Source organism: Aquarana catesbeiana, linkage group LG02, assembly GCF_042186555.1.
Source record: "Aquarana catesbeiana isolate 2022-GZ linkage group LG02, ASM4218655v1, whole genome shotgun sequence".
Lineage (NCBI taxonomy): Eukaryota > Metazoa > Chordata > Amphibia > Anura > Ranidae > Aquarana > Aquarana catesbeiana.
The window spans coordinates 698,695,272-698,722,287 of NC_133325.1; the positions used below are offsets into that span (position 1 = coordinate 698,695,272).

At 46.7% G+C, this 27,016-nt stretch overlaps 1 protein-coding gene across 1 annotated transcript in view; it reads right to left on the bottom strand.

Annotated features, from left to right (window-relative positions):
• Positions 1-27,016, bottom strand: part of ZSWIM7 (zinc finger SWIM-type containing 7) — a 299,859-nt gene that overhangs the window by 45,492 nt on the left and 227,351 nt on the right. The window contains exon 5 of the mRNA XM_073616881.1: positions 25,204-25,308. Coding sequence (XP_073472982.1) covers positions 25,204-25,308 — 105 coding nt within the window. The remainder of the gene's footprint in view (positions 1-25,203; positions 25,309-27,016) is intronic.

The window sequence follows — 27,016 nt, forward strand, 5'->3', positions numbered from 1 at the left end:
GAGGTAGCAGCCGCTATTACCCCAATCTAACAGTATCCAGCCAAGAGGACGCTTCCTCAGGTGACGTGAAGAAGCGCACTCGGTCTCCGTCTTGAACCCGGAGTCTCACTGGGAAACGTATACTGTACTTAAAGCTTTTTGCACGGAGGTGGGTCCAGACGTGGTCAAATGATTTCCGTAGTCGTTGCATTTCAATAGAATAGTCAGGGAATATAAGGAGTTTGGCATTCTCAGATTTCAGCTCACTCACATTACGGTCCTCCCGCAGTACCAGATCCCTGTCTCAGAAGTTTAAATAGGAGGGTATGTGGGGGTGCTCCCTGAGGACCTCTGACAGGGGGGATATGGTGGGCCTGCTCCACCACAAACTGAGGTGAAAAGGAGGCTTGGGGGTGAAGGGTGTGCAGTAAACTTTCCGTAAAGAAAATGGGGTCATTACCTTCCACTCAATCCAGTAGTCCCAGGACCGGCAGGTTATTCCGACGGTTCCGGTTCTCGGCTTCCTCCGCTCTAAACTCCAGTTTCTTGATCTTGGTTTTCAGCGTGTGGAGGTCTGCCGAGTGACCCCTTTGCATGTCCTCAGCCGAGGAAACCCTCTGCTCCACCTTCGCCATGCGGCCTCGGAAAGTATCAAGATCTCAGTGGATCAATCTGAGCTCCATGTGTACATGATCTATTTTGTCCAACAGTGTAGTACGGCATGCAGTAATAGCCTGCATTAATTCAGCAAAAGGAGGATGCTGGGGGCTCCGGTGCTGGAAAGGACTTCATGCATGTCTCCTCAGGCAGCTCCGTCTGCGTGGCCAGAGTACTGAAGACGGCTGCTGCTGCTTTGCCCCGGACTTCCAGTCAATCCTTCGGTGGGTTGTTTTTTCGAGAGGAGCCCCGTTTTCTGTAGCCAGGTATGGGGAAACAGAGGAGGGTAGTGGAACACAGCTCCCCAGAGAGATAATAGTTGTCTTGCACTTGATTAAAGCTGAATAAAAGTACCGGATGGCGGAGCAGCTCTAAAATACGTCCGCTCCCCATGCCATCTTAGACATGCCCCCAGGTCTTCCGTTTTAATGTACAAAACACCTAGTCATACAAGGGGCCGAGGTGTTGTCCAGTTGTTTTTTAATTATTGGTAAATATATGTGTATTTTCTGTATGTTTCTTCTGCTTTTTTTTGTAAGAAAATATGTAACATGGTTAAGCAGTGGCGGCCCGTGCATTGTGGGCACACGGGAGCCGCCCCCCCCCCAATCATGTGCCTGGCCCCTTTCAAGAAATGCCGGACACATGAAATACTATGGCAGGGATAGGCGGGGGAGTGTGTATTTTGAAGCATGTGATTAGAGCCAGAGGCTCTAATAGGCTTCAAAATAGGGTGGGCTTGAGGCGCAGAGCACTGCATCCCGATCCCACCCTGTTGTGTGACATAGCGAATACATTTTTGCTATTTTCACACTAGCGTTCCCCCCTGCCAATCAGGAGGCAGGTGAGTGAGACCTGTCTCCTGATTGGCCAAAGAATTAGATGATCCTATTGGATGCCTAACGCTTTGGCGGAAGAGGAGACATGGCGGAGGAAGCCTAAGGAGCCGAGCATATGATGGGCACAGTGGTTGCATATGATGAGCACAGTGGCTGTATTTGATGGGCACAGTGGCTGCATTTAATGGGCACAGTGGCTGCATTTGATGGCACAGTGGCTGTATTTGAGGGCACAGTGGCTATATTTGATGGCACAGTGGCTGTAATTTATGGCACAGTGGGTGTATTTGATGGCACAGTGGGTGTATTTGATGGGCACAGTAGCTGCATATGATGGGCACTGTGGCTGCATTTGATGGGCACAGTGGCTGTATTTGATGGGCACAGTGGCTGCATATGATGGGCACAGTGGCTGCATGTGATGGGCACAGTGGCTGCATTTGATAGGCACAGTGGCTGCATTTGATAGGCACAGTGGCTGCATATGATGGGCACAGTGGCTGCATATGATGGGCACAGTGGCTGCATTTGATTGGCACAGTGGCTGCATTTGATGGCACAATGGCTGCAACCGATGACACAGTGGCTGCATTTGATGGGCAAAGTGGCTGCATTTGATGGGCACAGTGAAGCTGCAATTGATGTTTTTTTTAAAGTATTTTTCAGTTTGTTTGCGTCCCCCCAAAAATTTTGAGCACCAGCCGGCACTGTGGTTAAGTATTGTAGGTTTTCACTGGAGCGGTCCTAATCACGCTTTAATTTTTGTTTATGTAGTATATTTAGAGGATATGGTGGAGTTAAGTCTAAAACAAGTTTTTATTGTTATAGTTTTGGAGTTTGTCAAATTTGTACTGCTGTAGAAGGTTTCATTAAGGAGAATTCCCTTCTCTTCTTGTCCCAGTAACATTGTTGTATAAAGGATTCAAAGAATCTGGTAACGTAAACAAAGGGAAATCTCCAAAATAGGAACACAAGAGAGCACTAAAACCCAAAGAGATTTTAAACCTTTCCAACGCTTTCCAGTAAAGAAAAAAGGTTTGTCTGGCGATACCTTAAAGAGACATTGTCACATTGCTTATTCAGTGCCCATACAGAGTCTGCACAAAACCCACCCCATGCATAAGCCACACTCCCTCACCGCTATACCATCCACACCTGTCCAATCTCCAATGTTGACACTGTTGGTGCTTGGACAAGGAGATGGCATCATGCCATCCCCGTTGAGGAGTGTATCTGTGGAAATGTGTGCTCATTCAGCCAAAAGAGGATTTGTGAGATTGGGAGTTGGATGAGAAGCCCTGGCTCGCAAGTGGTGTTCTCGTTTATCTCAAAAGTGTTTAACTGGGTTGAGGTCAGGGCTCCATGAAGGCCCCTTGAGTTACCCTACACCAAGCTTGTCACATCATGTTTTTATACAGCTGGCTTTGTGCACTGGGTCACAGTCATGCTCGAACAGAAAACGGATTTTATCAATATGTTTACACAATGTTGTAAGTACAGGAATGTGTAAAATGTTTTTGTACCGTATGCTGCAGCATCACCAGTACACTTCACTGGAAGCAACTGAACTAAATAATTTGGTGTAATGGTCAGGTGTCCACAAACTTTTGGCTTTTTAATATATATATATATTAAAGTGCCTATTTATTATATATTATAGTGCCTTTTAAATTTTCTTAAACTTGTACACTATATGTATAAAGTACTGCTTTATGAAAAATGTTATGGAATTGGTTTTAAGCCACTGGTATTACATAGAAAGAAATATCTTCAGATACATTTTCAGCTGTTTACCCATTGCCTGAGATATGCATGTGTCCCATGGATAATAATCCACCACAGCACATGGGAAAGATGTCTTTACTCCATGCTTTGATTACTGAGCAACCGTGGCCTTACAACCCCCCCCCCCCCCCCCCCCCCGCTGTCTGACACTGCTAGCAAGCAGACATATATCTAATTGTCAGGAACCATGAATCAGAGACAGAAAATGCCGTAAAAAATCACACCTTTTAATATAATGGTAAAAATGGTACAAATAGTAAACATAGTTAAAACATAGCCAGTACGGTAGCAAAAGTGGGTAGTCAGAACAAGCCAGTAAATCAGGAAGCCAGAGATCAGTGTAGTCTGAGGCAGATCAGGAACTAGAAGGGATGTCAGCCAGTCAAGTCTTCAACAGGAACACAGCAGAGAGTCTCAATATGTTTGACCAAGACGAAGGCACGGAGGAAATTAACCCAGCAGATTAAATAGCCAAAAGGGGCTGGCTGTAGGCTGGACTAATAAGCAGGAAATGAGCCACTGTGGAACGATGAGTACTGGCAATTAACCGACAGCTGAGCAACCTGAGCACTGAGAACAGAGGTCTGAGAGCCCAGCCCTGACAGTACCCCCTCCTTAAGGACCCCTCCCCCTCAGAGGACCACCAGGTTTGAGGGGGAAATGTCTATGGAAAGCACGGAGGAGAACAGCAGCATGTACGTCCAAGGATGGGACCCAAGACCCTTCCTCCAGACCGTACCCTTTCCAATGAACCAGGTACTGTATGTGCCCACAGAACTTATGGGAGTCAATGACTGGATTGTATCTCATACTCTTCATGGTTCTCAACCTGAACTGAGCGAGGATGTGGTACCGAAGTAGTGAAGCGGTTGCACACCAAAGGTTTTAATAATGAGACATGGAACACATTCGAAATATGCATGTTAGAATGAAGGTCTAATGCGTAAGCCACTGGGTTGATCGCATGGAGAATACAGAAAGGCCTAATAAACCGTGGTGGCAGTTTCCATGAGAGAACACAGATTCGGAGGTTACGTGATGAGAGCCAGACCCTCTCCCCAACCTTGTAGGAAGGTGCAGGAAGGCGTCTGGGGTCAGCATGGAGTCTGTACCTCTCACTGGCACGTTGCAAGTTGAACCTGCACCCAACGGAAGGAAGATCACGGAGATGCTACTCTAATGCAGGAATTCTTTAAGGGAACAAAAGAGTCAGGCAACATGGATGATTGGAAACCATAATTTGCCATAAACGGAGACAATCGGGAAGCAGTATTGACAGCACTATTGTGAGCATACTCCGCCCAGGGTAAGCGGCCTGACCAGTTGTTATGGTGGGCAGAAATATAGCAACGTAGGAACTGCTCCAAGGCTTGGTTGGCTCGTTCTGCGGCCCCATTGGACTACGGGTGATACGCAGAGAAGGAAAGCTGAATTCCTAACTGTGCACAAAAGGCTCGCCAAAACCTGGAGACAAACTGGCTACCCCTGTCCGAGATGATAACCTTGGGTAGCCCATGTAACCGAAAGCTCTCCTGAGCAAAAATGAATGCCAGTTTTTGGATGTGGGCAACTTCTCCAGTGGAATACAATGAGACATTTTCGAGAACCGGTGAACCACCATAAGAATTGTGTTGCCCTAGAAGAAACTCCACAATAAAATCCATAGACAGGTGGGTCCAAGGCCTCTCTCCATTGGGTATGGGTTATAGGAGGCCCACTGGAAGGTGTCGTGGCAAAGCCAAGAAAACATCGTAGCAGACTTAGACCTAGGAGTTGGGGCCACTGTAGAACTGCAGATAGTTTCTTTGGGTCCATCGAAAAACCAGCAATAGAAATGACATAATGCAGAAATTTAACCTGTTCACGATGGAACTCGTACTTCTCCAACTTACAATACAGGTTATTATCTCTCAACCTCTGTAGCACACGGGAAACATCTGTGTGGTGGCTCTCTAGAGAATTAGAATATATGAGGATATTGTTGGGATATACCTCCACACATTGCTGCAACTTATCTCGGAAGACGTCAGGCGCATGCGCGGAGCCGACTGAAATGGCCGCCTGATCTCGGAGCTCCGTCCCGCTCCGCTCCCTGCGTGGAGCAACATCACCCACGAGCGGTACTAACGGCACCGGAACACAGGGGAAGCCTGCGGACATACTTTAAAGCTGGTGGGGACGGCGAAAAGAGGCCTGGAAGCTCAGTTTCAAGCTGCCTCAGAGACCTCAGCAGATTCCAAGATTGCGGCGGAACGGCTGCCACATGAGGCAGTCACCTCAGGGGCCTCTCTCTCCTCTCCATGGCGGGACACGCTTCAGGAGGAGGTATGTGGCAGAGCACCAACCACCACATTCACTGGGGGACCCTTATCTCCAGCTACCAGTGTCCCTTTTAAATCAAACTCTGGATGAGCTGCTGATGTCCCCTTCAGCTGCAGCATACCCTGGGCAGAATGTTACATTCCAGGCCAGGGAGCCTCACACCCCCCAGCACCAGGATATCTCCCACACGTTTGCCAGATTTGCTGAAATGTTAGATAGGGGGTTGGCACAGACTGCAGCCAGAATCACTACTGACATTAAAATGGATCTCCAGATGCTGGACTCTCGCATTGAAACCATTGAGAACAGAGTGGATTCCACAATCACCAGGGTCAATCAAAATACCGATCGTATCCAAGATTTACATGATCAATTGGACACTGCCATGGCTAAAATTGATGACCTTGAAAACAGGTCCAAAAGGCTTAATTTCAGGATCAGAGGCCTGCCTGAGACCGTCACAGATATACCAGAAGCAGCGCACTCCCTCATTAAATCACTTATTCCTGATGTCAGAGCACACAAAATGGAGCTCGATCGGGCTCATAGAGCTCTAGGACCCCAGCTGACCTAATGGTCTACCCCGAGATATTGTGGTCAAACCGCACTACTATAATGTCAAAGAAGAAGTTATGCGGAAAGCTCGTTCAACCCCGCAAATCCAAATTATGGGTCACCCAGTTCAAATTCACGCAGATATTTCTCCATACACGATCCAGAAACGGCGGGCGCTTAAACCTCTACTGACGGTACTAACGCAGAAAAACATTAAGTACTTGTGACTTTGAAGTTCGAGTACCATAACAAGCTCTTCAGATTTTCCTCGTTCCAGGAAGGTGAACATTTGTTACAGAAACTGGGCCTTGTTTCCACGAATCCACCCTCTCCAATGCAAACCTCATACTCAAGTCTGTCCAAGCGCCCACCCCATCTAGCCCACTCACGCCCCTATGGCCGAAGCCTAAAAGCAAGAAGGCCAAAGAAGGACTACCTCCTTGATCTAGTGGCTTCTTTAACCCCCACCCATGGATTACCGGATTGTAAACTACCCTCCTACAAGCCCCCCACTATCTGGGTTATGGACTCGTTCAAGATTTCCCTGGACTTCCTGGACTCTACCTTAACCTACTCGCCATGGTTTTACCCCACCCCCCACCCTCCCTCCACGTAGCCCCTGGCGTTATCTGCACTCCATGTGGACTTCTTATTTTTTTCCTTTTTTTTTTTCTTTTTTTTATTGTATTTTTCCCTAGGACTGGATGGTTATATTCCGCATCCGCCCTGGGGATTATCTCTCTATGGTTCTCTTTTTTCTCTCTTTTCTATTCACTTTTACTTGTACCAATCATTTTATTCTTTTAGTGACGTGTGTGAACTCGTGCTCCCGCTGGATCCTGGAGGCTGCTTTCCTTGACAATACTGTCCATTTGAACCCCGGGCATCCCGTTGAGTTGAAGGTAGGTAACTGGGAATCACTAGCAATGACCTCTGTACTGCTCCATGGCTGACCACACCACACCCCGCCCCTCCCTGCGCATTGCTTCACATAATGTTCGGGGGCTAAATTCACCCATTAAACGCTGGAAAATTTTCCAGTCCTATCATGACCATAGAATAGACATATTGTTCCTCCAGAAGACGCATTTTCCCAAATAATATTCTCCCTCATTTATACGTGCTAAATTCCCCAAATTTTACCTGGCAAATTCTGACAACAAATCTCGGAGGACTTTGTTGATGATTCATGAAAAACTGCAGGAGAGTTGCAAAGACCAAAAGGCATTACAAGGTATTCGTAATGTCCTGTCCTGGTATTAAACGCAGTTTTCCAGTCGTCGCCCTGCTTGATCCTCACGAGATTGTATGCCCCTCTCAGATCAAGCTTCGTGAAAACCGTTGCTCCCTTGAGGCGGTCAAATAATTCCGTAATCAACGGAATCATTATATGTATTCTTAATCGTGAAGTGATTGAGACCCCTATAAATCGATACAAGGTCTCAGTTCACCACTCTTCTTTTTTTACAAAGAAGAAGCCAGCACCAGCAGGAGATGAGGATTTGCTGATGAACCCTAGTGCGTCGGTAACATACTCCTCCATGGCTTTATCCTCCGAGACAAACAAAGGGTAAACCCAGTCACGAGGGGGCATAGCACCAGGTTGAAGGTCAATTGCGCAATGATACAACCGGTGTGGGGGCAAACTACCTGCTTGACCTTTGTCAAAGACATCGCTAAATTCGCAGTACTCCTTTGGCAAGGAGGAGAGTGAAGAAGTGCACAAGACCTTAGCCACGTTTTGAAAACATGTTTTACTGCATCGTGGCGACCAGGAAAGGACCTCAGCACGAAGCCAATCAAAAGAGGGGTTGTGCCTCTGTAACCAAGGATAACCAATAACCACTGGAAAATGAGGTGAGGAAACGACTTGGAATTGGATTATCTTATGGTGAAGAGCCCCTACGGCCATGGTCAACGGAGCAGTCTCATGAATCACATAGGCAGGCTGTAGAGGTCTCCCATCAATAGCCTCAATGGCAAGTGGAATGGCAGGAAGCTGCAGCGGAATCGAGTGTTTAGACACAAAGGCACTATCTATGAACAGGCCTGCAGCCCCAGAGTCGATTAGAGCCTGTGTCTCGATGAACGACTCAGACCAAGATAGGGTAACTGGAACTAAAGGCTTATCCTTCAGGATAACTGGGGAGGTGAGGAAGGCAAGGGTGGGACTCCAAAGCTCGGAGTCAAATGTACAGGAGGCTTCCAAAAGCGCTCATTAAAGGAAGGTCTCTCTCGGAGTCTGGAGTCAAGGAGAATGGCAAACATGATCAACTTCTCCAGATCTGTAGGTCTTGGGCTGCTATCTCATCTTTGATGTTATCCGAGAGACCATGAGAAAAAAGCAGCCACGAGGGCCTCATTGTTCCAAGCGACCTCTGCTGCCAGAGTACGGAATTCATTGTGCCAGATCGTGATGCAAGCCTCAATTGCAATCTGCAGTGCATAAACTGTCTACTTTTGCTTCCCCTAACCACAGCTCATTCCTGATTCCACATGTAAGCGCTGCAAACCTACCACAGGGGCTCACAGAGGGTTTCACCACTGTTCCTTACACAGTTGTTTTGGCTGCCCAGCCAACCTGTTTCCAATATTTCAGTAGTAACAGTGCATATATCTGTCAATATGTTATTTGTATACCACATGCTAGTATTAGGGAACCTCTGTACAGTTTGGCCACTTTTTCTCTGAGAAAGAGGTGCTTTGCTGTGCTATTTACTTAAAGGCATTTCACAGCACACGGAGAGGAGGGTGATGGCTACATTGCTATGCTGTACTTTTCCCATGGGAATGCTCATAAACAGGATTTTAGCCTAGGGTGGAGCTGTCACACATCACAAACAGAATTAAAAATTTTCTTTTCTGCGCAATTTGGTCACAGATCAGAATGGGGCCAAGTGCTATATGCTCCTTGTCCCCTAGGGGATTCAACAAAGATTTTTAAATTGTGGTAAATACTTCTTTAAAGCGTAAGTTCGCCTTCAGCACTAAAAATCGAATTCCTTCATAAATCATGCCTAACATTGATGACAATCTTAACCAGTTGCCGACCGCCTCACGCTGATATACGTCAGCAGAATGGCACGGGCAGGCAGAATCATGTACCTGTACGTGATCTGCCTCCCGTGGGCGGGCGATCGGACCCCACCCGGTGCCCGAGGCGGCTGGCATTTGTTCGCGGGCGATCAGAGGTGAGGGGGAGGCCATCCATTCGTGGCCACCCCCTCGCGATCGCTCCCGGCGAATGAAATCCTTCCTCTGCCTCTGTAATGTAAACAGAGGCAGAGGAAGTGATGTCATCCCTCCTCGAGCCGGTCTTTTCGTTCCGGCGCCGAGGAGAGAAGACATCAATGTGAGTTACATCAACACTACACTTACAGTAGAACACACTAGGCACACTTTTCACCCCCCATCACCCCCCTGTACCCCCTGTCACAGTGACACCAATAGCAGTTTTTTTTTTTTTGCATTGGTGTCAGTTTGTGACAGTTATAAGTGTTAGGGCAGTTAGGGTTAGCCCTCTTTAGGTCTAGGGTACCCCCCTTTAGGTCCAGGGTACCCCCCTAATAAAGGTTAACCCCTTGATCACCCCCCGTCGCCAGTGTCACTAAGCGATCGTTTTTCTGATCGCTGTATTAGTGACACAGGTGACGCTAGTTAGGGAGGTAAGTATATAGGTTCGCCGTCAGCGTTTTATAGCGACAGGGACCCCCATATACTACCTACTAAAGGTTTTAACCCCCTGATTGCCCCCTAGTTAACCCTTTCACCAGTGATCACCGTATAACTGTTACGGGTGACTGTCAGGTCAATACTCACCGAGGCCGAGATGCCGAGAGCGGCTTGCCCTTACGACCACGCGCACCCGAACCCCCGAGAGTGAGACAGGGGATCGGAAGCACGCGGAGGCACGGGTCTCCGGTAAAACTGTAGGAAGACTCAGGATGGCTTGGATGGCGGGAAGTCTCCTGAAGGAGTGCCTGGAGGTGCAAAGGGCAAAGGTTAAGAGATGTCAGACTGGTGATTAGGAAGTCCTTATGACTGAGGGGATCAAGGGGTGGCAGCCCCGTGGGAAGTATGGTTGAAGCCACAGGCAGAGGTCAGGAGATCCAACAGGTCTGGAGTGATCCTTTAACAGGCAGAAGGTCAGGGTATCCAGCAAGCAGAGAGTGGTCGTTATTCAGGCAGAGGGTCAGGGTATCCAGCAAGCAGAGAGTGGTCGTTATTCAGGCAGAAGGTCAGGGTATCCAGCAAGCAGAGAGTGGTCGTTTATTCAGGCAGAAGGTCAGGGTATTCAGCAAGCAGAGAGTGGTCGTAGGTACAGGCAGAGGGTCGGTTTCACAAGAGACAGTAGCAGGAGTACAAACACAGGCAGGGTAAAGCTGACGACAAACCAGCAACCCGACTGGGTGCTGGTGTCGTCTAAAGTAACCTCCCAGTGAGCGCGTCAGCATGACGCGCTACCGGGCACCCGCACGGGCGACGGCGCGCACACGCGGGCCGCCGTGCACCCGCGCGCGCCGCACCATCAGGCCGCGCACGGGTGCACGTCTCAACAACAATCCCCTGCGCATGCGCCCCGCAGCCCGGCAAACGGAGGTGACTTGTCCTCCGTGACAGTGCCCCCCCTCTAAGGGTGGACACTGGAAGCCCAGGCTAGACATCAACTCCGGATGGTCTTGATGAAAGGTTTGAATCAAGCGAGGGGCATGTAGGTTCTTCGCAGGCTCCCATGAATTGTCTTCAGGTGGATATCCCTTCCATTGGATCAGGTACTGTAGTTGTCTGCCCCTCCTTCTACAACCCAAGATAGCCTCCACCTCGAACTCGTTCTCACCGTCCACCCTGATTGGTGGGGGAGGAGACTCTCCTCTTTCTGGAAATGGACTGGGTACAACAGGCTTCAATAAAGATACATGAAAGACAGGATGGATCCTGTATGTTTTAGGCAGGGCTAACTCCATGGCCACAGGGTTGATGATCCTTTTGATAGGGAAAGGGCCAATAAATTTAGGTCCTAGTTTTCGGGATGGTAACTGTAGCTTGAGATTAGAGGTGGACAACCAAACCTCTTCCCCTATGTTAAATGTTGGATTCTCCTTCCTGCCTCGGTCATACTGCTCCTTGTATGCCCTTTGAGCTTTCTGTAACATGCTTTGGATTTCTTGGAAGTTAGTTTGTAAGGATAATATTCTGTCCTGTACTGCAGGAACTGTTACCTCAGGAGTGTCCTTAGTCAGGAACGTGGGATGGAACCCGCAGTTGGCCCAAAAGGGCGTTTGGTTGGTAGCCGCGTGAACTGAGTTATTATACGCAAATTCCGCGTATGGAAGAAGTTTTGCCCGATCATCCTGAGATCCTGAACAGAAGCAACGGAGATACTGCTCCAAAGTTTGATTTGTCCTCTCCGTTTGGCCATTGCTCTGAGGGTGATAGGCTGATGAGAGGCATACTTTAATATCCAGGGCCTTACAAAGTTCCTTCCAGAATTTGGACGTGAATTGCACGCCTCTGTCAGACACTATATTCCTTGGTACCCCGTGAAGTCTTATGACCTCTTTCAGAAAAACGTTGGCTGTTTCTACTGCGGAAGGAGTACCTATCATAGGTAGGAAGTGGGCCATTTTGGACAGACGGTCGACCACAACGAAAATGGTAGTGTAGCCTTCTGAGGCTGGTAGATCCACAATGAAATCCATAGACACGTCGGACCATGGTCGTTCTGGAATAGGTAGTGGTTTAAGTAAACCCCAGGATCTGGTGTTCTGGCCCTTGTTGCGTTGACAACGGAGACAAGAGGCCACATATTCACTGCAATCTCGTCTCCAACCCGGCCACCAGAAAGAGCGGGAGATCAGGTCAGCTGTCTTCCTAACTCCGAAGTGGCCGGCCAATTTATGGTCGTGGCACATCTTGAGAGCGGTTAACCGAGTTTGTTGGGGCACAAAAATTTTGCCCCGGACCCAAAAGAGACCTTCGTCTTTCCTCAGGGATTGTACCTCCGGATCGGTACATGTATTGGATGATCTCTTGATCGAAGACATTAGGTCTGTCTGTGTCAACCCAAGAAAATTGTGAGGTGCAAGAATTGTACTTGGTTCTGAAGTCTGGAGTTCTGCTGAGAACATCCGGGAAAGGGCGTCTGCTTTTCCATTCTTAATGCCAGGTCTGTAGGAGATATGGAAATTGAAGCGCGAAAAGAACAGGGCCCAACGAGCTTGTCTGGGTTTGAGGCGTTTTGCTGTTCGGAGGTACTCAAGATTCTTGTGATCTGTGAAAATCATCACTGGATGAAGTGCCCCCTCAACTAAGTACCTCCATTCTTCCAGGGCAAATTTTATGGCCAGCAGCTCCCTGTCACCTACGTCGTAGTTTAATTCTGCCGCACTGAGTTTCCGAGAAGCAAATGCAACTGGATGTAAGATGGCCTTGGGTCCTTGTCTCTGAGAAAGGATTGCTCCCGTGGCTATTTCTGATGCATCCACTTCTAATACGAACGGGTGGGAAGGATCAGGATGCCGGAGAATAGGAGCGGAACTGAACAGATCCTTTAGCTTCATGAAAGCTTCTTGTGCTGCTTGGGACCACTGGAATGATCCGTGCCGGCGGGTTAACTGAGTGATAGGTGCCACTATGGTAGAAAATCCAACGATGAACTTCCGATAGAAGTTAGCGAATCCTATAAAGCGTTGGACCCCTTTTTTATCAGAAGGAGCTGGCCACTCCTGAATAGCCTGTATCTTTTGAGGATCCATCTCTACTCCATTTGCCGAAATGATGAACCCTAAAAATTGCACAACTGATCTTTCAAATTCGCACTTCTCCATTTTTAGGTAAAGCTTGTGCTGTCTCAAAATGGTCAGAACTGTTCTGACGTGATCCCTGTGCAGTTCCACTGTAGAAGAAAAAATTAAAATATCATCCAGGTAGACTACGAGGAAGTCATCTAGGTATTTGCGGAAAATGTCATTCACCAGGTGTTGGAACGTAGCCGGAGCGTTACAAAGCCCAAAGGGCATCACCAAGTATTCGAAGTGCCCGAACCTCGATCTGAAGGCCGTCTTCCATTCATCTCCAGCTCTGATTCGGATAAGATTGTATGCCCCTCGGAGATCCAATTTGGAGAAGATTCTGGCTGACCGAAAGCGTTGGAACAACTCTGGAATGAGCAGCAACGGATACCGATTCTTGATAGTAATGTTATTCAACTGCCGGTAATCCACACAGGGCCTAAGGGAACCGTCCTTCTTGCCGACAAAGAAGATACCTGCTCCGGCAGGTGAAGATGAGGGACGGATGAACCCCTTTTCCAGGTTCTCATCTATATATTGTTTGAGAGCCTCCAGCTCTGTTTCGGAAAGAGGAAAGATGCGACCAAAAGGGATTTCAGATCCTGGCAATAGGTCGATTGGGCAGTCGTATGGTCGATGAGGTGGGAGACAATCGGCCATTTGTTTGCTGAAGACTTCCTGGAACTCATGATACTCCTGAGGGACATGCTGGAGGTTAACCGAAGGAGCCGAGATCGTAGCACAGATCTTGGGTTTCTGAGGGCGGCAGTGCTGAGAGCAGTAGGAGGAGGGAAATGAGACCATCTTCGAACTCCATTGGATAAGAGGATCATGGGCTTGTAGCCAAGGTAAACCTAGAATGACTGGGAACATGGGAGAGTGGATAAGGTCTAGGCGCAGAAGTTCTTGGTGTCCCGAATCGGTGGTGGCTAGAATAGGTCGAGTCTCCTGGGTGATTGGGCCTGAGCTGGGAAGGGACCCATCCGCTAAGTGGACTTGTAGGTGTTGCGTTTTAGGTTGTAAAGGCACATGCAAGGTTCGGGCCAGGGCAGCGTCCATAAAGCAGCTACATGCACCTGAGTCAATGATCGCCGGCAGGCGGGATTCCCCTTCCAGTAGCTGTAACGAGATAAACAACATCACGTAAGACTTAGAGGTATTGTTATCTTGGTAAGTTATTGTTTTGGGTTGAAAAAACTTACTAGGCCTTATCGGGCAGTTGCGCAGGAAGTGACCGGCGCCCCCGCAATAGAGACACAAGTTGGACTGCCGTCTACGTTGTCTCTCTTCTGAAGTTAGCGGTGGTCGTACTAAACCAAGCTGCATCGGTTCGGAATCGGGAAGTGCAGTAGACCCACCTGTAATGGGTGAAGACCCTGGAATGGGTTGGAGTCTTGGAGTTGCCCATGCCGGGCGAGGATTTTGGAATCGTTCTGACCGACGTTCCCTCAAGCGCCGATCTAATTTGGTAGCTGCCTGAATTAACTCCTCCAAAGATGTGGGGGTTTCCATCCTGGCTAACTCATCCTTGAGGAGCTCTGACAGACCTTGGCGGTACTGATAGCGTAAGGCTGGCTCATTCCAGTTAGTGTCGGCCGCCCATTTGCGGAATTCCACCGTGTAATCCTCAATTGGTCTCCTTCCCTGGACTAGGTGGTGCAAGATAGCTTCGGCGGTGGCCATACGCTGTGGATCGTCATACAGCTGAGCCATACTTTCAAAGAATGTATCAATGGTATTAAGCACCGGACTCCCTGATTCCATCAGACCGTGTGCCCAGGCCTGAGGCTCCTCTGACAGCAAAGAAATCGCAAATCCCACCTTGACCACTTCTGATGCGAAGGTTCGGGGTTGCAACGCGAAGTAAAGGGTGCATGCATTCTTGAAAGCCCTGAACTTCTTACGGTCCCCTGAGAACCGGTGTGGGGACCCTAGGTTCCGGAAGTGCCATTACTACTGTAGGGCTGGCAGTGGCCCGAGAGAGCGGGCCTTCATTGCTAGGTGCAGGAGCTGCGGCGGCAGGGGGGAGTGCCCCCGTCAGTTGTTGGAGGCGGCTATCAACTTGCGTGTATCCCTCTTGTAGCCTCTGTACTGAATCGGCCAAGGCGGAGACTTGTTGGCATAAGATCTCCAAGGGAGAGCGCGCTCTGTCGGCCTCAGACATCTGGCTGGTTTGTACTGTCAGGTCAATACTCACCGAGGCCGAGATGCCGAGAGCGGCTTGCCCTTACGACCACGCGCACCCGAACCCCCGAGAGTGAGACAGGGGATCGGAAGCACGTGGAGGCACGGGTCTCCGGTAAAACTGTAGGAAGACTCAGGATGGCTTGGATGGCGGGAAGTCTCCTGAAGGAGTGCCTGGAGGTGCAAAGGGCAAAGGTTAAGAGATGTCAGACTGGTGATTAGGAAGTCCTTATGACTGAGGGGATCAAGGGGTGGCAGCCCCGTGGGAAGTATGGTTGAAGCCACAGGCAGAGGTCAGGAGATCCAACAGGTCTGGAGTGATCCTTTAACAGGCAGAAGGTCAGGGTATCCAGCAAGCAGAGAGTGGTCGTTATTCAGGCAGAGGGTCAGGGTATCCAGCAAGCAGAGAGTGGTCGTTATTCAGGCAGAAGGTCAGGGTATCCAGCAAGCAGAGAGTGGTCGTTTATTCAGGCAGAAGGTCAGGGTATTCAGCAAGCAGAGAGTGGTCGTAGGTACAGGCAGAGGGTCGGTTTCACAAGAGACAGTAGCAGGAGTACAAACACAGGCAGGGTAAAGCTGACGACAAACCAGCAACCCGACTGGGTGCTGGTGTCGTCTAAAGTAACCTCCCAGTGAGCGCGTCAGCATGACGCGCTACCGGGCACCCGCACAGGCGATGGCGCGCACACGCGGGCCGCCGTGCACCCGCGCGCGCCGCACCATCAGGCCGCGCACGGGTGCACGTCTCAACAACAACCCCCTGCGCATGCGCCCCGCAGCCCGGCGAACGGAGGTGACTTGTCCTCCGTGACAGTGACACTGGTTAGTTAGTTTGTTTTTTATAGTTTATTATAGTTTCAGGGCACCCGCCGTTTATTTCCTAATAAAGGTTTAACCCCCTAATTGCCCGGCGGTGATATAAGTTACGTTTTTAGGGTCAGATAAGGTCTGCGTCGCCCCAGGCAGCGTCAGGTTAGCGCCAGTACCGCTAACACCCACGCACGCAGCATACACCTACCTTAGTGCTATAGTATCTGAACGGATCAATATCTGATCTGTTCAGATCTATACTAGCGTCCCCAGCAGTTTAGGGTCCCCATAAACACAGTGTTAGCGGGATCAGCCCAGATACCTGCTAGTACCTGCGTTTTGCCCCTCAGCCTGCCCAGCCCACCCAAGTGCAGTATCGATCGATCACTGACACTTACAAAACACTAAGCACACATAACTGCAGCGTTCGCAGAGTCAGGCCTGATCCCTGCGATCGCTAACAGTCAGGAGCTTTTTTGCCTCTGAGTCTCACTAGTGTACCCCTAAATTTAGAGCCCAAAATGGCAAATCGAAGGTACACTAGTGAAGAGGCCTACATGTTTCTGAGCATGACAGATAGTGAAGAGGAAGTCACTCATCTGTCAGATTCAGGCTCAGAATACGATCCTGTAGAGGACAGCGGCTCCATGACAGATAGCTCTGACGACGGAGTTGTGGTCCCTGCCAAGGTCAGGCGTACCAGACCCCAAACTTCTTCTTCTGTCCTTGATGTGCAAGAACCGCAGGTCCCTCGTATGGAGCAGAGAAGTACAAGCGCCGCTATTCCTTCTGGTGAACTGGCAAGCACCAGCGGCCTAGTACACCCTGGTCGTACATCCAGCACTGCAGTATCACGTGGTGACGTGGCGAGTCCCATAAGTGCAGTTCAAGCTGGCGAGGTGGCAAGCACTAGTAGTGTCCCGCTGCCACCAAGAATACGAACACAGGCCCTTCGTGCCCATAGTGCCCTTCCTGCTGCATTCGCCAATCCGAATTGGTAACCCACCACTTCTGCAGCACCCGTACTTCCCCCATTCACTGGAAAACCCGGAATTCAGGTGGAAACAGTTGATTTTACGCCACTGGATTTTTATTCGCTGTTTTTCACCGAAGATCTCTATATATCTATTATGGACCAAAGCAATTTATAGGCTGGTCAACACATCGCCACTATTCCCCAGTCCTCCCTTGCCAGAGATTGGAGACCAATTACGGTCTCCGAATTTAAGATCTTTCTGGGCCTTTCCCTCAACATGGGCATAAATAAAAAGAGTGAGTTGCGGTCATATTGGTCCACCCAATTTACCATATGCCCGTGTTCTCTGCCTCCATGACCAGGGCACGATACGAGCAGATTTTGCGGTTCATGCACTTCAACAACAATGAACTCTGTCGTCCTCGTGGAGACCCTGAATACGATCGGCTCTACAAAATTCGGCCCCTCGTAAACCACTTCAATCAGCGTTTTGCAGACTTGTTTACTCCCCATCAAGTTGTCTGCGTTGATGAGTCCCTGATTAAATTTTCTGGCCGCTTGTCATTCAAACAGTACCTTCCCAGCAAGCGTGCCAGATACGGGGTCAAGATGTATAAGCTCTGTGACAGGGCCACAGGCTATACATGTAGTTTTATGATTTACGAGGGCAAAGATAGTCACGTAGAGCCGACAAACTGCCCTGACTACATAGGAAGCGCTGGCAAGATAGTGTGGGACTTGGTGTCACCCTTATTCGGAAAGGGGTACCACTTGTGCGTGGACAATTATTACACAAGCGTGCCACTTTTTAGTCACCTTTTTGATCAACAGATTGGAGCATGTGGCACCATGCGACCTTTTCGCCGGGGCTTTCCCCAGCGGCTTGTAGATTCCCGTCTTAGGCTGGGGGAGAGAGCCTGCTTGAAGTGTAATAACTTGCTCGCTATGAAGTGGAAGGATAATAAGAATGTTTTCGTTCTTACCTCCCTTCATGCAGACATGACGGTCCAAATTACTACGGCGACTGGTGTTGTGGAGAAACCCCTCTGTGTCCACGAATATAACCAAAATATGGGAGGGGTGGACCTCAACTACCAGTTGTTGGCACCGTACCTAGTTGCCCGTAAGGCCAGACGCTGGTACAAAAAAGTGTCCGTTTATTTATTTCAATTGGCTTTGCTGAATGCTCATGTGCTATAAAGAGCTTCAGGATGGACTGGATCCTTCCTTAAATTCCAGGAAGAGATCGTCAGAGCCCTTCTGTTTCCAGATGGTGCTCCACCTCACCTTCCCCAACCAAATGCAGTAAGCCGGCTGCATGAGAGGCATTTTCCTTATGTCCTCCTGAGTACCCCTACCCAACGAGCCTCCCAAAAAAGATGTCGTGTCTGCAGCAAGCGCGGATATAGGCGTGACACCCGGTATTATTGTCCCTCCTGTCCTGACAATCCTGGTCTATGCATTGGTGAATATTTTGAACGCTACCATACACTAGTTGAGTATCAGCGTAGGGTACAGCACTGCACAGACTAGGACACACTTTCACAGGGTCTCCCAAGATGCCATCGCATTTTGAGAGACCCAAACCTGGTACCAGTTACAAAAGTTAAAGTTACTAAAAAAAGTGTAAAAAAAATAAAAATAAATAAAAAATAAAAAAAATAAAAACACAAAAAAATATAAAATAAAAAAAACATAAATAGTTGTCGTTTTAGTTATCTCTCTCTCTCTATTCTCTCTCTATTGTTCTGCTCTTTTTTACTGTATTCTATTCTGCAATGTTTTATTGTTATTATGTTTTAACCATGTTTGCTTTTCAGATATGCAATTTTTTTATACTTTACTGTGTTTTATTGGTAACCATTTTTTTTGTTTTCAGGTACGCCATTCAGCTGCAGAGCGGATTTATTTAACTTGACAGCAACAGCGTTTGCTCCCACGATATATAAAGCCGTGACTCCAGCGCTGTCGGAGGTGATTTCACCACCACAGTTACATACTTCAGCATATATGCCGAAGCGTGGGGGCAGCAGTGGGTGGAGGAGCGATTTGCTCCTGCCTTTTGCGGGAGGATGCCCCCATGCTTCGGCATATATATATTTTAGGCACAGGTTGCGTTAAATGTTTTATTTTTTACTATATTTTTTTCGTATTTGCTTTGCAGGTATGGTAAGTTTTACTGTTATACTGTAATGTTACTTTGTTTTATTGTTAACCATCATTTGCTTAGCAGGTACGCCATTCAGTTGCAGCGCAGATTTATTTATCTTGACAGCAACAGCATTTGCTCCCACAATATATAAAGCCGTGACTCCAGCGCTGTGGGAGGTGATTTCACCACCACAGTTACATACTTCAGCATATATGCCGAAGCGTGGGGGCAGCAGAGGGCGGAGGAGCGATTTGCTCCTAACTTTTGCGGGAGGATGCCCCCATGCTTCGGCATATATATATATATATACGGTGCATGTATGCCCATCATTAGAAGTGGGTGGATGAAGGGAGGTATTCTAATGGTGGGCATACCCACCGATCAATCTCTTTTTTTCGTTCAGCCCACAGGCTGCATGAAAAAAAAGTTTACAATATATGCCCAACAAGGACCAGCAACGTACTGGTATGTTGCTGGACTTTGAGTGGTTATACCAGAATGATGCCTGCAGGTTTAGGTATCATCTTGGTATCATTCTTTTCAGCCAGCGGTCGGATTTCATATAAAAGCAATCCTAGCAGCTAATTAGCCTCTAGACTGCTTTTACAAGCAGTGGGAGGGAATTCCCCCCCCCCCCGTCTTTCATGTTTTTCTCTGGCTCTCCTGTCCCAACAGGGAACCTGAGAATGCAGCCGGTGATTCAGACAGCTGACCATAGAGCTGATCAGAGACCAGAGTGGCTCCAAACATCTCTATGGCCTAAGAAACCGGAAGCTACGAGCATTTCATGACTTAGATTTCGCCGGATGTAAACAGCGCCATTGGGAAATTGGGAAAGCATTTTATCACACCGATCTTGGTGTGGTCAGATGCTTTGAGGGCAGAGGAGAGATCTAGGGTCTAATAGACCCCAGTTTTTTCAAAAAAGAGTACCTGTCACTACCTATTGCTATCATAGGGGATATTTACATTCCCTGAGATAACAATAAAAATGATTTAAAAAAAATAAAAAATGAAAGGAACAGTTTAAAAATAAGATAAAAAAGCACAAAAATAAAAAAAAAAAAAAAAAAAAAAAAGCACCCCTGTCCCCCCTGCTCTCGCGCAAAGGCGAACGCAAGCGTCGGTCTGGCGTCAAATGTAAACAGCAATTGCACCATGCATGTGAGGTATCACCGCGAAGGTCAGATCGAGGGCAGTAATTTTAGCAGTAGACCTCTTCTGTAAATCTAAAGTGTTAACCTGTAAAGGCTTTTAAAGGCTTTTAAAAATGTATTTAGTTTGTCGCCACTGCACGTTTGTGCGCAATTTTAAAGCATGTCATGTTTGGTATCCATGTACTCGGCCTAAGATCATCTTTTTTATTTCGTCAAACATTTGGGCAATATAGTGTGTTTTATCACATTAAAATTTAAAAAAGTGTGTTTTTTCCCTAAAAAATGCGTTTGAAAAATCGCTGCGCAAATACTGTGTGAAAAAAAAATGAAACACCCACCATTTTAATCTGTAGGGCATTTGCTTTAAAAAATATATATAATGTTTGGGGGTTCAAAGTAATTTTCTTGCAAAAAAAAATTATTTTTTCATGTGTCAGAAAGGGCTTTGTCTTCAAGTGGTTAGAAGAGTGGGTGATGTGTGACATAAGCTTCTAAATGTTGTGCATAAAATGCCAGGACAGTTCAAAACCCCCCCCAAATGACCCCATTTTGGAAAGTAGACACCCCAAGCTATTTGCTGAGAGGCATGTCGAGTCCATGGAATATTTTATATTGTGACACAAGTTGCGGGAAAAAGACACATTTTTAACAAAGTTGTCACTAAATTATATATTGCTCAAACATGCCATGGGAATATGTGAAATTACACCCCAAAATACATTCTGTTGCTTCTCCTGAGTATGGGGATACCACATATGTGAGCCTTTTTGGGAGCCTAGCCGCGTACGGGACCCTGAAAACCAAGCACCGCCTTCAGGCTTTCTAAGGGTGTAAATTTTTGATTTCACTCTTCACTGCCTATCACAGTTTTGGAGGCCATGGAATGCCCAGGTGGCACAAACCCCCCCCCCCCAAATGACCCTATTTTGGAAAGTAGACACCACAAGCTATTTGCTGAGAGGTATAGTGAGTATTTTGCAGACCTCACTTTTTGTCACAAAGTTTTGAAAATTGAAAAAAGAAAAAAAAAATTTATTCTTGTCTTTTTTCATTTAAAAAAAACAAATGAGAGCTGCAAAATACTCACCATGCCTCTCAGCAAATAGCTTGGGGTGTCTACTTTCCAAAATGGGGTCATTTAGGGGGGTTTGTGCTATCTTGGCATTTTATGGCCTTCAAAACTGTGATAGGTAGTGAGGAGTGAAATCAAAAATTTACGCCCTTAGAAATCCTGAAGGCGGAGCTTGGTTTCGGGGCCCCGTACGCGGCTAGGCTCCCAAAAAGTCCCACACATGTGGTATCCCCATACTCAGGAGAAGCAGCAGAATGTATTTTGGGGTGTAATTCCACATATGCCCATGGCATGTTTGAGCAATATATCATTTAGTGACAACTTTGTGCAAAAAAAAATAAAAATTGTCACTTTCCCGCAACTTGTGTCAAAATATAAAATATTCCATGGACTCAACATGCCTCTCAGCAAATAGCTTGGGGTGTCTACTTTCCAAAATGGGGTCATTTGGGGGGGGGGGGGGTTGTGCCATCTGGGCATTTTATGGCCTTCAAAACTGTGATAGGTAGTGAGGAGTGAAATCAAAACTTTACGCCCTTAGAAATCCTGAAGGCAGTGCTTGGTTTTCGGGGCCCCGTACGCGGCTAGGCTACCAAAAAGTCCCACACATGTGGTATGCCCGTACTCAGGAGAATCAGCAGAATGTATTTTGGGGTGCAATTCCACATATGCCCATGGCACGTTTGAGCAATATATCATTTAGTGACAACTTTGTGCAAAAAAAAAAAAAAAAATGTGTCACTTTCCCGCAACTTGTGTCAAAATATTAAATATTTCATGGACTCAACATGCCTCTCAGCAAATAGCTTGGGGTGTCTACTTTCCAAAATGGGGTCATTTGGGGGGGGGGGGTTGTGCCATCTGGGCATTTTATGGCCTTCAAAACTACAACTTTTTGTAATTTTTTTTTTTGTCATTCAATCAATTGGGACAAAAACAATAAAAATTCAATGGGCTCAACATGCCTCTCAGCAATTTCCTTGGGGTGTCTACTTCCCAAAATGGGGTCATTTGGGGGGGGTTGTACTGCCCTGCCATTTTAGCACCTCAAGAAATGACATAGGCAGTCAAACTAAAAGCTGTGTAAATTCCAGAAAATGTACCCTAGTTTGTAGACGCTGTAACTTTTGCACAAACCAATAAATATACGCTTATTGACATTTTTTTTTTACCAAAGACATGTGGCCGAATACATTTTGGCCTACATGTATGACTAAAATTGAGTTTATTGGATTTTTTTTTATAACAAAAAGTAGAAAATATAATTTTTTTTCAAAATTTTCGGTCTTTTTCCGTTTATAGCGCAAAAAATAAAAACGGCAGAGGTGATCAAATACCATCAAAAGAAAGCTCCATTTGTGGGAAGAAAAGGACGCAAATTTCGTTTGGGTACAGCATTGCATGACCGCGCAATTAGCAGTTAAAGCGACGCAGTGCCAAATTGTAAAAAGTTCTCTGGTCAGGAAGGGGGTAAATCCTTCCGGGCTGAAGTGGTTAATGTGCATATTATTTCTTTGTAAAAAGTACTCACCCCTGAGTTCTGCATATCCCATTTTTGTGAGTCATTTTAAAAAATGCACTGAAAGCTTCTCTTCTGCTTCCTACTTCCTAAGTTCCTTCTGGCAATTCCATCTAGGATTGTAGTTCACTGAGCTAATAAGAAACTACAAGTCCCATGAATCATTGCCTTTGTGCCTGTATAGGAGGGGCTGGCATGTGCGCTAGCATTTCACTGCTCAGCTTTCTCCTCGCCCCTGTGAGCTCCACACTGCTGTGACTGGGGGAGGAGAACCTGAGGAGATGCAGATATTCTGTCTCACAAAGCTCTGATTATAACAAGAATAAGATTTTTTTTTACCAAAAATATGTAGAAGAATACATATCGGCCTAAACTGAGGAAGGTTTTTTTTTTATATATATATATATATATTTTTTTTTTTGGCGATATTTATTATAGCAAAAAGTAAAAAATAATGCTTTTTTTTCAAAATTGTTAGTTTTTTTTTGTTTATAGCGCAAAAAATAAAAACCACAGAGGTGATCAAATACCACCAAAAGAAAGCTCTATTTGTGGGAAAAAAAAGAACATAAATTTTGTTTGGGTACAGCGTTGCACGACAGCGCAATTGTCAGTTAAATCGACACAGTGCCGCATCGCAAAAAATGCTCTGGTCATTAAGGAGGTAAAATCTTCCGGGGCTGAAGTGGTTAAGCATATTCTAAATGCATCTTTTGAAATACCTACAACTGGAAGTAGCAGCTTTGAAGGGACTAAAGATAATGAAAGGAGCTGCTTTTTTAAAATCTGCACAGTGCTTATTGTTAAAAGAGGCCCCCTTATCTGAAACATAGGAAGATTTTTAAAGGTGTGAACTAACCCTTTAATAAATGATTTCTCTCTCAGGACAATTAACAAAATGGCTCTACTAACCTACTAAGAAACAATATTTTGCTGCAACATTTACATGTAACCAGGATAATAATTACGTGCAATAGGGCCATAGCAAAACCAATCATGGGCCTTCCGGTCTCTCTAACCACCATCTCAAAGGCAGATTCTCTAGTGATACATAACAGAATACTCATTTTTTCATAGCAATTATATCAACATTATGTTTATTTCATCTCAATTTGCCAAATTATATTGTACTTAGATACTGTAAATTACTAAGTAGCCAGAAATGCTTTAGGCCCCATGTGCTTCTGGGGCTTGCCACAGCACTCTCATGGTTTGCTATGGCTATAGGTATGCCCTTGGTTGTGACTACATGAGTCACTGAACTGTTTTTAAGACCCTGGTCTATCAATTTGCCATGTCTTTGGGAAAACATGTTATTTTTTCAGCAGCCTATTGAATATCAGTTAACTATCTGGACAAAAATGTATTGCAAGACTCTATTTAATTTTAAAATGTTTAACAATGTTTTTATGGGCAGCACAGTGGTGTAGTGGTTAACACTCTCACCTCGCAGCAATGGGGTCGGTGGTTCGAATCCCAACCACGAAACTACCTGCCTGGAGTTTGCATGTTCTCCCTGTGCCTGTGTGGGTTTCCTCCGGGCACTCCGGTTTCCTCCCACACTCCAAAGACATGCTGGTAGGTTTATTGGCTTCTGTCCAAAAATTGGCCCTGGTTTATGGGTGTGAGTTGGGGACCTTGGATTGCAGACCTCTTGGAGATGGGGACCGGTGTGGGTGTGTGTGGAGCTCTGTGTAGATTGATGGCACTACATGGGTACCTTAAATATATAAAAAATAATAATATAGTGGATGGGCATCTTGATGGGATGCACTGTGCGGGGATGGGGACAATTGTGGGTGCTCACTCAGGTTGAACTGGATGGACTGGTGTCTTTATTCAACCTTAGTAACTGTGTAACAGCAAATGTGTTATACATATAGGGGGAGATTTACTAAAAATAGTACACAGAATGCAGTGCAGCTGTGCATAGTAACCAATCAGTCTCTAACTTAGACCCCTTTCACACTGGGGCGCCTGCAAAGTGCCCTGAAAGAGCCGCTGCCGTGTCTCCCCGAGGGCTTTCCCACTGGAGCGGTACGCTGGCAGGACCGTAAAAAAAGTTCTGCTAGCAGCATCTTTGGAGCGGTGTATACACTACTCCTGCAACAGCGGTTTGCGGTGGTTTTAACCCTTTCTCGACTGCTAGCAGGGGGGTAAAACTGCCCCGCTAGCATCTGAATACCGCCACTAAAATTACAGTAAAGCGTTGCTAAAAATAGGGCCGTTTTACCGCCGGCGCCGCCCCAGCCACAGTGAAAAAGGGGCCTAAAGGTTAAGCTTTGATAATAAAACCTGGAAGTTGATAGGTTAGTATGCACAGCTGCACTAGATTCTGTGTGCGCCAGTTTTAGTAAATCTCCCATAGGCTTTACATTGTCCCCTAGTATACATATATCACTTACCAGCATGCTGTCATTTCTCCTGAGCACTAAGAAAGTGAAGGCAGGACAGGAACAGTAGTGGCATGCCTTGTAGCAGGTGTACAGCTTACCAGAGCTCCCTGTAACCTAATTGAAGACAACAAAATAACAAGTCAGGCAGTGCTCTATATATGGTATAAAAAACAAGAAGGTTCAACTCTGGGTAAAAAAAAAAAAAAAAAGCAGCTACAAATCCTGTAGCTGACGACTTTTAATAAAAGGACACTTACCTGTCCTGGAATCCAGCGCTGTCCTAACCCCGGCTAGTTCTTCAGTAGCCTTCGGGATCCCGGCACCGGCAACCTAAGTGTGAGTAGCCAGCTATGCTGCTTTCGGCTTCACAACTGCCCTCTGCGCCCTGCAGTCTTCTGGACCCTGTGACATGTCCCAGAAGACTGCAGGGAGGGAGGGAAGAGGAGAACTTCCGCTTAGATAGCCTAGGCCAGTGATGGCGAACCTTGGCACCCCTGATGTTTTGGAACTACATTTCCCATGATGCTCATGCAGTCTGCAGTGTAGTTGAGCTTCGTGGGAAATGTAGTTCCAAAACATCTGGGGTGCCAAGGTTCACTATCACTGGCTTAGGCTAGATTAGTTTCCCTAGTGACCCTAATCTCTCCCTATGCATTTAGCCAGCTTTCCCTACAGCAATTTTTTTTCTTTATTGTTTTGAAAATCTTTTGGGGGGTTTTGTCGTTTTAAGTATAAAACAGAGCCTCGGGGCATACCCTAGCTCAACCCCCCAAATAAAATTTGAAACAGCAAAAAAGAAAAAACAGAAAAACATAAAAATTACACAACATAATCATATCTATTTATGCTCAGCGCTGAATGAAAGGGTATATAGAAGATTAACAAATGGTACAGAACATCTCCAAGGGTTTATTAGTTGAGACTATATGCACCCTCAAAACATACGATTAATACATTAAATACAATATCCCCAAGAGCATTTTCCCCAACCCTTTCTGGGGAATGCTAGTGTTTCAGGATGTGGCAGTCAAAGGGGAGTCGAGCCAAATATCCCACACTTTAGAGAACTTGTGGGGGCATCTACGAGCGAGGTACAGTTGTGCTCATAAGTTTACATACCCTGGCACAATTTATGATTTCTTGGCTATTTTTTAGAGAATATATAGAACGATAACACAAAAACTTTTCTTTCACTCATGGCTCTTTATCTTCTCAGATGATAAAGCTGCCCATTCCACTTGGCAAAAAGCCTTCAGTTCCTGTAAATTCTTGGGCTGTCTTGCATGAACTACACGTTTGAGGTCTCCCCACAGTGGCTCAATGATATTGAGGTCAGGAGACTGAGATGGCCACTCCAGAACCTTCACTTCTGTTGTAGTCCATGACAGGTCAACTTGGCCTTGTGTTTTGAATCATTGTCATGTAGGAAGTACATCCCTTGCGCAGCTTCCTGGCTGATGAATGCAAATGTTCCTCCAGTATTTTTTGATAACATACTGCATTCATCTTGCCATCAATTTTGACCAAATTTCCTGTGCCTTTGTAGCTCACACATCCCCAAAACATCAGCGACCCACCTCCGTGTTTCGCAGTAGGAATGGTGTACCTTTCATCATAGGCCTTGTTGACTCCTCTCCAAATGTAGCGTTTATGGTTGTGGCCAAAAAGCTCAATTTTGGTCTTATCAATCCAAATGACTTAGTACCAGAAGGTTTGAGGCTTGTCTCTGTGCTGTTTGGCGTATTGTAAGCGGGATACATTGTGGCATTTGCGTAGTAATGGCTTTCTTCAGGTAACTCGACCATGCAGCCCATCTTTCTTC